Source organism: Dipteris shenzhenensis, chromosome 21 (genome assembly GCF_047967505.1).
Source record: "Dipteris shenzhenensis isolate YYH24624 ecotype China chromosome 21, Dip_SZ_1.0, whole genome shotgun sequence".
NCBI lineage: Eukaryota > Viridiplantae > Streptophyta > Polypodiopsida > Gleicheniales > Dipteridaceae > Dipteris > Dipteris shenzhenensis.
Genome location: NC_141616.1, coordinates 18130571 through 18142985, shown reverse-complemented (window position 1 = coordinate 18142985; position 12415 = coordinate 18130571). Strand labels below are relative to the sequence as shown.

Genomic DNA, 12415 nt, shown 5'->3' with positions numbered 1-12415 from the left:
AATTCCCCCCGCCATTGGCTTTTGCGGTCCTCGTGGCTTCTCTGCCTCTTTTCCCTTCGATGTTGAAGGCTTTTTTGGGCACTGGGCAGCCACATGCCCCTCTTTACCGCACCTGAAGCATTTCCCATCTCTACGGAATTCCGCTATCTGTTCAAGGGTAAATAGAGATTTGCCCTTATAAGTCTTTGAAAACTGAGTACCCCTCGGCTTCTGAGGCTGAAACCCTTTCTTTTCAGCCTTGGGGTACTCTTTCTTTTCTGATTTTGTAAAATCAGTTTTCTTTTTATCAGCACGTCCTGCATGCAAGGATGGCACTGTAGATGGATCTTGTAGCGGCACAAGACTCGCTACTGAAGCTGAATGCATAAGATCTTGAATATTCTTTGCCCCCAAAGCATTCACTACTACCTGAATTCTTGGAGTGAGACCTGCTCTGTACTTCCTCATTTGGGTGCCTTTGGAGATCTTTTTGAACGGTGCAACCTGCAAATAAGCATCCCAGAACTTTTGGTTGTACCCATCCACTGTATGTCCTGCATCCATGTGCAAGCTGTTCCAGTCTTGAAGAACATGGTCTCTAAACTGTTTAGGCATGAACTGCTGGTAGAAGGCTTTCTTGAAGCCCTTCCACTTCCTTGGGGCTGACCCATCTGTGGTCAGTGCACTCCACCATGCACTAGCCGTTGCTGTCAAGTGTAAACTGACCATTCTTAACTTGGAGGATTCTGAAAATTGTTCTGTACCAAATGCAGCATCAAACTGTCTGATAAACTGCAATGCTTTGTCTGTATGACCATACTGTCCATTGTAGGTCATAAACTTGACAGATTTTCCTCCCTCTTTAAATTCCTTGGTCGCTTTGGAAGACTTTCTCTTCCTAGACTTTTCGTGTTTCCTTCTTTTCCTGTATGGTTTATCTGATAAGGAAGAAGAAGACACAGAGGTCGAACTCGAGGTAGACGATGATGGACTAGGAGATCGGTGATGATGCCTCGATCTCTTTTTACTATGGGACCGTCTCCTATGAGATCTATGAGATCTCTCTCTCTTAGGCTGTACACGAGAGTGTGCCTCTGGCATTGGCACGTCATATACTGGATTAGGCATAGCTTCTGCTGGAAACAAATACTGAGCCCTGGGATCCCTTTTGAGATTTTCCAGCTCTTGTATACGAGTGCGTACCATCTGTTCAAATTCTTGTTGAGTTTGCGGCACATTTCTCTATCGTGGATGTACATCCCTATCTTGTGAATCCCACTGGATAGGTGATTGATCCATATTCTGAGATCTGTAGATTTCTCACACCGTGCAGGTAACTGATGCACACTACCTTTGCTTTTCCAACAGAAAAAGTACCTCAACAAGAGGTGTTTTGCATTCACAATCTATGCTAGTACTGGCTGTCAGTTCAAGGCATATACCCACACAGTTACCAAAGCATCAACAACTATATCGCCCTTTTCTGGCTGCTGCAGATGGCTTCAAAAGGCATCTGTTTTTCCCTCTTTTTACTGCTCAAAGGCATGCATACTCTTTTTCTGCAAATCTCTGATTCCTCTGTTTTTCTGCTGTTTTCTGACAGTAGAGATCTACTTTCTCTGTTTTCTCTGCTTTCTCTGTTTTTCTGCTGCTTTTCTGACAGTAAAAGTCTGACAAGCAGGTGAAAATTGCTAGCAGAAACAGTCTCTGCAACTGTTCTTTTTTTTTTTTTAAAGAACAGTAACCAGATAGAGTAACTGGCTAGTTACTCTAACCAGACTGACTGGTTCTAGTCTGGTCAGTCTGCAACTGGACTAACTAGACTGGCCACAGTCTGGTTACAGTGACCAGACTGGTCTGGTTGGGTCAACTAACTGGACCTCTAACCAGTCCACTACCAAGGTTGAGTTAGATTAACCCCTGGTTAGCCATGTCAGCATCCATGTCACCTGTCAGAATGCCAGGTCATCTCACACGTGCATGCCACGTCAGCAATTGCGCTGTTTGCCACGTGTATTTCCACGTCAGCTGCTGAGCTGTCTGCCACGTGTCAGTGCCACGTCATCAACCCCACCGCTCCATCCGCCACGTCAGCGCCTTCACGTGCAGACGCCACGTCACCTGTGTGCCACGTGTCTGCTGAGCTGTCTGACTACATCAGCACCAGCCAAAGGTTTCAAACCTTGGCAGCGTCAGTGACATCGCACGTCACGCCGGCGCCCTTCTTCTTCAGCAACGCCTATGCAAAGTGCCCCGCCCGCGCCTTGGTGACCGTCGCTCTAAGCTTGCACAGGAGCGGTGCTTCACAATTAACCTTCACGCCTCTTTTTGCAACCCACGCTACAACGCCTACGTCGCCTGCAAAAATCTCCACGGCCAAGCCTTGGGTTGCCTGCGCGTCAAACTGTCTGTCGTGGAAGCGCTCCGTTAGCATTCAACTCTCAGAGCCCTTGCGCTATTTCAAGCATGAAGACCTCTCCATAGTTTCACCCGTGCACCCTTGTCAGGCTGGCTTGATTTTATCACACGCGTTCGTCAATCATTTACAGCCAGAGAGTCCCTTGTAGCAATTTGAGGAACATCAAAAACTTCACGTCTCCCGCACCTACGTTGGGCATTAGAGCTAGCCTATTTGCTCACGAATTCTTTGATCGAGGTCGCCATAGGAGGCAATCCTTGCCTTAGCTCTGATACCAATAAAACCCGTCTGACCGGTGAAAGACAGCTATGACTTCAATATCACCACTCTTAAACGACGGGATTTATACTCTCAAAAGCTCTCCCTCACTCTCTCTCTCTCAAGATGCACTAGGGCCCAGGACAAATCGTCGGGCTGGACCCCCCCGAAGGTCTTTATTCATCCAAGAAAATCTATTACAGAAGTTCAGAGTAGAGCTATCTCGTAAATCTCCACATTCCAAAACGTGAATAATCCCTTTTTTTACAAGAGCTTCAAGCTCCATTCAAATTGGCAACATGCCACTTGTCTAAAATCTAGACTAAATCCTATTACATGCCACTAAGGGCCATTGTGGAGTCTTCAAAGCTCGCGGTCACACGAACCGCCTCCTAGATGCTTGTCAGGCTCCCATTACGCTTAGGAAAAATAATCCTTCCTAGTACCTGCAACAATTAATTAAAGCGCACCACCATGGTACCCATTAATTGTTAGCGCTTTGCATGCAAATAACACACTGTGGACTAATCCTGGTCATGGTGGGCGTCCCCACTGAACACATGTGCACATCTAAACAAATATATATACAAATAAATATATATATATTCTCTAGTTGACCGGAGTCAACACTCTTGATTATAATTAAAGAGCTTTGACCAAAGGTCAAGGCGCCTTAATTATAGCCAAGTCTCTCCAACCGAAGTTGGCACATCTTGGTTAACCGGGGTTAACCCTCTTGGCGCATGCCAAGTCCTGTTGACCGAAGTCAACACTCTCTGACCGCAGTCAGGTTTACTTGACTAGAGTCAAGTATCTTTGACCGTAGTCAATCCTTTGACCATTAAAATAACTCTTTGACCATAATTAACACATATAAAAACTCTTTAATTATGATCAAATAAATGGTCAACTGTACTTTGACTTAGGATATTTACATTGTGGTGACAAAACGAGCATCCACACCAATGCAGAAAGCAAAAATCTAGTGCTAAGTAGTACATAGTCATGTTAGAGTGATCGACTACACATCAGTATCATCGTACACCAAGAGAAGATAAATCATACAAGCCTCAACGGGATGAAGCAAAGGGCGCGCTAGGGCCCTTCCTGAGTGCTATGCCAAGCTGAGGAGCTCAAGAGATCAAACAAAACCTCAGAGGCAAATTGAAAGCTGAGACTCAAGCCAAAACCATGGTGGCGCTCCAATGGGCTGTGAAGATATCGCTGTGGTAGGGGGAGATGTGGCTTCCTCGATCTCTAGATCCGTTGGGCTATGTCAAGAGTGACGCCTCGTCTCTGGTGGCGTCCTTCGAGAAGAGTTGAGATAGGCCGAACCTCGATTGTGTGTGCTCTGGTTGGTCTTTGTGTCCCTCCTCGGCAACATCGTCGGCTGTCTCTATTGATCCATACCGCCCTCATATCAGCTAGCTCCTCCTTCACCACCCCACTGTGTCCTCGAGCTGACTCAAATGAGTAAAAGTTTGTGGCATGTCTCTGTGCTCTCTTGACCTCAATGTCATGTGGCGTAGTCACTCCTGGTGCTCTCTAATCTGTCGTAATAGTGTCTCTCTGTGTTGTCTCATCTCGATCAGATAGAGCCCAATGCAGACCTAGTCATGGATCGTGAGATTGAACCAAAGCCGTGCCCCTCTTGAAAGAGGCAGTAGTACTGTCCCCGAATCTCATAGTAGACTGGGTAGACACATAGAAAATGCTCCTCTATCTCGACCTCTCCCAACGCGCATAACGTGTAAATCCGATGCTCGTTGGGTATACCTACAGCCCTCCGTGCCTCAATCCTCAGCAGCTGATGGGACAAGACCCCATCTGTCCAATGGCAATCCTCAGTGCGTGTAAGACTCCCGAGGTACTAGTGTATCCATGCTCCGACACTCTCAAGAAATGGTCGCGATAGAATTGGATCTTGGTGGGAAACTTCTGGTCCTCCCCCCCAAAGTTCGAGACGTATGGACCTGGAGAAGTTCTAACTGCATGATACGGTTAATCTCATCTCGTGAGATTGACTTGGTCGGTGCATCCATGCTATATTGAAAGGGGGGAAGCCGGTCCTTCTGAATACCATGGCTGGCAACCCATGTAGATATGTGTGCATATCGTACTTTATCAACCCCACTCTCGGCTAGTCGTTTGGATGACTCTAGTGCCAGCCTCGGTAGTATCCTGTGGGGTAAGGCCCAAACTCTGTGAAGGAATGTCACTCTTTGAAAAATGGCATCAACCTGGAGAGGTCATGGCAAAACCTGGAGAGGTCATGGCGAACTCTACTTGTACTATCTAATGAGGGACTGAGGGCTTCCTCCGAATCATCCTAGACCCCATCTTCACCTGTAGCCTCTCAAATCTCCTACACTGTGTCGCCGAGAGATTATTCCCTCAAGAAGGTGCTGCATACATGGTAGTCGGCCTCTCTAGTCGTGCCCTGGCTGCACGGGTCATCATAAAAATCGGCCCTGTGAAGACGACCCCGAAGTATGTGTAGGACTATCTCCACTTGCTCACCTCGATAAGCAAAATTGGGTCGGTGAAGCATTGCGTGTGAGGTGTTGAAGATCATAGCCTTAGTCTCCCCAGGGTTAATTGTCTAGTCTCTCTCTTTGCAGAATACCTCTATGGCCTCCAGATGTCTTTGCAATCCCAATGGCTCTCATAGATTGGGTCAAGGGCATGGTCAAAGTGGATTTGGCATAAGTGGGCGTGGGAGGGGCCCTCCCTGTGACTGGCATAATAGCAGAAATACAAAAGGCTGGGTATATTTCTGGGTATGAGTAGTCAGCACCGAGTGGGGGAGGAGGTACAATAAAGTCGTGTATCTGTGTGGCAAAGGCTAAGGGGACCAGCAGGTAGTCCACTGTGCTTGTCCAAGTGAGCCCGCTAGATGATGGCCATCTCCGGAGACTGTTATATATGATCAAATCATCTACGGCCCCCAACTCAAGTAGATGTTGCTTGTACCCTATCACATGTGCTGCATTTGCTGAATGCCTCACTATCTCAACCACTGTTGCATCTAGTAGCTTTGGTACTATGAGGAGATCTGCAAAGTCATGCAAGCCCACTTTTCTATCCCTTGTGCGTGCATTGAAGTCACCAAGAAAGAGGGTATCTCCCTGTCTAGAGAACTCCATGATGTCATCATGTATTGTCTCATATGGGTTGTCTCTCATAGTGACCTCACGTGCATAGGATGATGTATTTGGGGGAAATAGCACACCACAATGAAGATCAGTCATGTATTTGGTAGCTGAACCGTATCCACATATGCCGTACATGCTTGTCTCTCCGTAACACAGATATGAATGGTCTCAAGTGCGATCTGAAAAGGACAGCCCTGCCCCTAGAGCCCCGTACCCCACTCTCTCTCCTCATCTCCCTTCTATGGGCTGACTCCCATGTATATCATGTCACTGTAGGCAGTCCTCTCTCCGGGCTCTCATGTGTCTCAGTGTAAAAGATCACGTCTCTATCAGTGTATGTTTTTGAGAACCCTCGGGTCAAACCAGAGGGTGCCATTTCAATTCTACACTGCCATTTTCAGTCTATTCTGTACACTCATCTCATAGGTCCGACACTGTCATGTGCTGTCTAGTTCCCCATCTTCCTTCTCTTCCTTGTCTACTTTCTCTCGAATAATCACTTTGACATCCCTGTAGGCATCCCTGAGACTCAGAGAGAGAGAGAGATGAGAGAGATGACAGAATTTATCGTGTCTTTGGTGATCCCACCTCCTCCAAGTTTAACATTTTCTGGATGTCACTACAACAATCGTTTTATGATTGTCTATGTGCTCATCAGATAGATGCTCCTGCGTACTTGTCTTATAATGACATCTGATGTAATTGCATGTTCCTTTTCTGGAAACTGCTTATTGTGATATAAGGTTGCATGGATATCATCCAAAGAAGGGGAGAGAGAGAGAGAGAGAGAGAGAGAGAGAGAAATCCATTCTGGTTTTTGTTTGAGATTGTTGAGCTGTTGTCCTTCAAGTATCTTGTTTAATGACGTTGGACAGTTTACTAAACCATGGTGCAGATGGGAGATGAATCATACGAGCTGTATGCTAGTGAACGTGATGGTATCTTGTCGTCACTGAGCAGACGAGCAAAGGTACTTCCTATGTTCGTTATACAAAACTCCTGCATGACAAGTAATAAAGATACCAGGTAGAAACGTAGGAAGTTATTCTGGTTGGGATGGGTATCCCCAGGCCATTATCGAATCTCTCGTGAGACAGAGATAGCAGCTTATGTTTGTGATAGCATCCGCTTTTGCCTGCCCGGTGCAGTGTATTTCACCTTCTTTTTTCTGTTCTTCTATCAAACAGATGCTTGCAGAAGCCTTGAACAAGTTGGAAGGTGTGACCTGTAATGAGGCAGAAGGTGCCATGTATCTATTTCCTCGCTTGGAATTACCGAAACGGGCATTAAATGCTGCATCTGCAGCAGGGATGGTGCCGGATACATTTTATTGCCGGCGTTTACTTGACGCCACAGGCATTGTTATTGTACCAGGTTCGGGATTCGGCCAGGTGAGTGCCTTGCTGATTTTTTACTTCCTGCCAGTCTCAGGGGTAATTGTATGAACCTTGTTCTAACGTCGTGATTTCTAGGTACCTGGAACCTGGCACTTCCGAACCACGATTCTGCCTCCTGAAGACAAGTTGCCTGGTATTATCTCACACCTCACCACATTTCATGAGAGATTCATGGAAGAGTTTCGAGACTAAAATGCAGAAGCTCACAATGTCATGTGGAGAAAACTTTATTGGTTTTGAAATGGTGCCTTACATGTTATAGCAAGTGGAGTCCTTTTTGGACACTACTTACATGTCTACTTCAAAGGTGCCTACTCTTCATTGAAACACTTTGCAGCAGTGGGGAGAGTTTATAGACATAGCTATATCTTCTGCAGTCCTTTTAAACACTGCCATTTATTTGCTGCAGTGGGGAGAGTTTATAGACATAGCTATATCTCCTGCAGTCCTTTTTAAACACTGCCATTGTTTTCTCCTTCTCCAGTTCCATTTTGTACAAGCAGGTCTGCATATTGCACTCCATTGCTGTTGCTGGAGTCATAATACAAGCCCAAAGATGGGCCATACCTTGCCCATAGAACTAATAGACATCTTTATGACACTGGATTTGTCAGTGTGAACGATTTTTTTGCCATGCATTATGATGAAAAGTCTTGTGATCACATGATTGACACCAAAAATCTGAATCATTGCAACCCTGCCTTGGGACTTTTCCATTTGAAAGTTTTTGAGAGAAAATAAACTTTTATGATCATTGCATGGGGAGGCCTCTAATCACCTTGATTGTACTAGGAGTAAAACTAGTGCAAGGACCATCTAACGTAATAACATTGGGGTTGATATCAATAGCCAAGTTCAGGAAGAGACCATTACTGGTAGAGATCTAACATGATGACGGAGCAATAGGTTATGAAACAAGTAAATATAATGGAGCAAGCTAAGGAAGGAGAGAATTGACAAAGGTCCATTGTTAGAACAATTGGCAGTAGAGGAAGCATGAGCACATGGAGAAAGATGGATGTTGAGGGACACAAGAAGGTAGCAAACTCATGTGGTTGTGTTTCTTCCTTATGGGACTCATGATTCATCTTCTAATGATGGTCTTATTCAAGAAAATAAGTAATTTCCTACAAAGTATAATAGGATGTTGAACTTGTAATGAAAATTTCTAAAATAACGGACAGCTTGTATATGTACTCCAACTAAGTTTCTAGAATTCAAAGCAAACACCTCTCTACCCATGTTTCTCTTGCCCTAATTACTATACTATAGACTACTCATTATACTACGAAGTTTGTTTCCCCACTCTAAAGAATTCTTGCCATGTCATTGTTGAGATGTGCAATGTCTTTTGGAAGACGTGGGCCACACAGGAGACCTAATGAGATGTAATTGAAGCGTACCTCTTAATGTGAATGGCTCAAACGTACAACACCTTGGTCTTCATATTTATATGCTTCAAATTCTTAGAATGTAATGATCTCACAAACATATCATCTTTATTGTTCTTCATGGCTATCACATTTTGTGCCATATTTTGCTTGCTCATCATCCTACAAGGGAATGATATTAAAAGCATATCCAATGTTATCGTAGTTCATAATGAGCTTAAGGTGCCTTTTAATTTAAAACATCACCTCAAGAAGTTGAATACTCTCCTACAATTGTGAAGCATAAATATGTAGAGTTATACTTTATGGGTGCAATTTATAATACGTAATTTAAATTTGTATGGCAAATGTGATCGTTGTGCATGTCAAATTTTGGGAGAATGATGTACGGTGATATAGAAAGAAACCAATAGCAATGAAAAATGCATCTTGGGATTCTCAAATTCCATTATATGTTGGAATCAACTCCTCACACCACAACTATTGCTATCCTTTTGTGTAAATCATCTTTAATATTGTACTATTTATTTAGCATCATCCTCTTCATACCAACACCAAAAAGTGACTTACTACATCTGGATAGCCAGAGAATTGGGGGAGTGCGCAAGGTTCAACTCCTCCCGAGTTATTATAGGGCATAGCTACATACCAATACTATCATAAGGTGGCCTTTGTAACATCAATTTAAGAGTGAGTCTTTGGGTTTGGATTTTTTTTTATATTGCATATATCATATTTGTCCCATTCAACTCATGGTACTTCCTTTGTAAGACATGATTATGTCATTCTTCTCATCATTTGAAGGCAACCATCTTTCAGTCCCCCAATGTGCAAGATCGTCTTAATGTGTGCTCTGGTTTCTTGCTCTTTTACTTTCATATAGAGATCCACTCTATACACTTAATTACTAGCATATCACCCATTTCTTGCTTGATTAAGATTACTTGATTGATGATCATATCTTTTATTATGGAGACAAGTTTTAGTGTCGGTGGAGATGCATTGCATTTATGTATGACCTCTGCAATAAGTTCTTACTTTCTATTCCTCTCCATATCCTGCACTATCCTCCCAATGGTTGCAAGCTGAAGTTTGAGCTCTCAAATTTCTTGTTGCAACTAGTAGATTTGCTCCAGTGGGTTTGAGATTATTTTTCTATTTGCATGAGGGGTGGGTGTCAATAGGGCTACAATGGCCGAGTATAAGGGCTTGCTTACAAGTGTTGCGAAGGCAAATATCTTGGGAAGCTCCATAGTGGCCTACATTAGATCTGAGTGCCCCCCTATTGGACCTAAGGGATTCAACCCAACCTGGAGTGACCTAACAACCTTTGAATTGAACTGAACTAAACTAAATTGGGGCTCGAACTAAAGTGAGAAAAATGACATGTGGTCCTAGAGTAGCAACCTGTAGACCTGCTAGCCTTGTGAAGTGAAGTTGTCTATCTATCTATAGCAAAACTTGGAACTTTGGAGGCTTTCTAAGTACTCGCCGATGACCTTTGAAGGCTTGCTGAGTACCCATGATGAACTGTGGCAGCGAAAAATTGAGAACCTGTGAATTGTGGTGACAAACTGAGTACCCTCAATGAGTGAGAGAGGAAGGGAGGAAGGGAGGGAGAGAGAGAGAAGAGGGGACGTTGCTGAGCTGAGGGATCGAGAGAGAGAGAGAGAGAGAGAGAGAGAGAGAGAGAGAGAGAGAGAGAGAGAGAGACCTATTAAAATCTACAGAAGACCTCATAGGTCTGTGAGACAAAGTACAAACGACCAAAAAGTGACTTAATACATCTGGATAACTAGGAGTCGAGGGAGTACAAAGCCAAGTCAGAGACCGAGTCACTATAGGGCATAACTACCTTCCAATACTGCTATAAGTTGGCTTTTATAACATCAATTTAAGACTAAGAGTCTTTGGGTTTGGATTTGAAGTCTCTAATCAATGCTTGTCGATCTCAATAAACCACCCATTTTCTTGCTTTGCATGCTTCCTCGACCATGTTGAGTTCACTATTTGTTATGTTTGAGCGAGCAGGGTGAGCTCCTCACGCATCCAATTTGTACCCTTTAATTTGTGTCTTTGTCTGAGGCTCGTAACTTTTGCTACCCTCCCTCTTAAGTAGACCTGTGCTTGTGTGCCATTTGTACTGACATTGCATATATCATTTGCATCTCATTCAACTTGCAAAACTTCTTGCTTAAGGCACACAATTATATCATCTATGTATTTCTCCTCTTCATCATGAAGGAAACCATCCTTCAATCCCCCATTGCATAAGATCACTCTATTTTTTATTCTAGATTCCTGCTCTTACTTCCATACAAAGATTAGCTTTATTACTTTGTTGCTAGTGTCAGTAATCATCTCATCTTTGATAGGACTTACAGGATTAGTGATCATCTTCTTAACTGTGGAGACCAATTGTGGTGTTGGTGGAGATATGTTGAATTTGTGTAGTACTTCTACTACAATTTCATGTTTTCCATTGCTCTCCATATCCTGTACCTTCCTTCCAAGTCTGCAACTTGGAGCTTGAGCTCCCGTATTTCTTGCTGCTGCAAGTAATAGGTCTGCGTGTGGGGGTTTGAAATGATCCTCCGCTTTTGAATCTGTGCATAGGGGAAAGGAGATGGGAGGGCGACAATGGTCGAGTAAGAGACCTTGTTGGCTGGAGTCGAGGCAAAGGTCTTGACCTTGGGAAATTCCATGTTTGCCTATGTGAATTGGGGCACCCCCTGGTTGGGCTGGGAATTCAAACCAACCTGGGGTTAGGGGGGAGTGGACGGAACCAAATCGTGAGTTGAACCTTGAACTAAGGTAAACTAAGGTAAACTAAAGGGGTGACTAAATTGTGTGAACCTTAGTACTTAGCCTTAGAACTTGTGTGAAATCTTTTCGAACGAATGAATTGGTGGAGACTTTGCAGCAACTCTGAAGGCGGCTACAAGGCGAGGGGGGGGGCAGAGAGAGAGAGAGATTAACGTCCACAGGAGGCCTTGTCTATGAGGGAGCAGGTTGGGTGCTTGAGAGAGCTGTGAGGGAGCTGAGAGAGAGTTGTATGAGGGAGAGTTGTGGACTGAGTGAGTGGCTGAGTGGTGGTGAGTGAGTGGGTGAGTGGCTGAGCAGTTGTGAGGGAGACTATGAGGCTAAGTGGCTGTGAGGCAGAGCAGCTGAGAGAGAGAGAGAGAGAGAGAGAGAGAGAGAGAGAGTTTTTTATAAACTCTAGCTCTCCTCTATGTCTTTGGGCCGTGAAGAGAAAAAGAACCGCACATCACTAATCAAGGTGTTCCAAAAACTCTTTGAGTGTGCCAAAACTACTGTTGAAAAGACAATGATGCCATCCACGGATCTCATATTACAAGGTGAATGTGTATGTAAAGTGATCCTCTCTCTTGATATCCTACATATCACATAAATTGCAAGTCCATCTCTCACGTGGGATTCCCTTTGCCCATCTTATCCCAACTTGTAGCCTGTAAGGATACTCAAAAATGCCTAATCGAGATCCTCGTTGCATGTGGGATATGTGTAAAGAATAAGGGAGAGAGATAGGAGACTCAAGTTCAGCTTTCTTCACAACACACAAAAGAGAGAGGACACACGGTTGGAGGGTGAAGCCTTTCTTCACTTTTGCACACAACAACAATACAATAGAAGAGGGAAATACCCTATATGTCAAACCCTAGAATACGTGGTTCATATGTGAACCCAAACCAAAAACATATGTGGTAGTCTAACTACACCACGAGGACAACTAACATAGGCGGTGACATAAATGATAGTCATCCACAACAGATATATCGGGGGTAGAGCTTGATA

The 12415-nt window shown here is 44.2% G+C and overlaps 1 protein-coding gene across 1 annotated transcript in view; it reads left to right on the top strand.

Moving 5' to 3' along the window:
• LOC147888579 (alanine aminotransferase 2-like) overlaps nucleotides 1-7929 on the top strand; it is a 163981-nt gene extending 156052 nt beyond the window's left edge. Inside the window, exons 14-16 of the mRNA XM_087392225.1 lie at nucleotides 6707-6781; nucleotides 6999-7202; nucleotides 7284-7929. Of these exons, the coding sequence (XP_087248351.1) occupies nucleotides 6707-6781; nucleotides 6999-7202; nucleotides 7284-7400 (396 nt within the window). The 3' untranslated portion in view covers nucleotides 7401-7929. The remainder of the gene's footprint in view (nucleotides 1-6706; nucleotides 6782-6998; nucleotides 7203-7283) is intronic.
• The last annotated feature ends 4486 nt before the right edge of the window (nucleotides 7930-12415 follow it).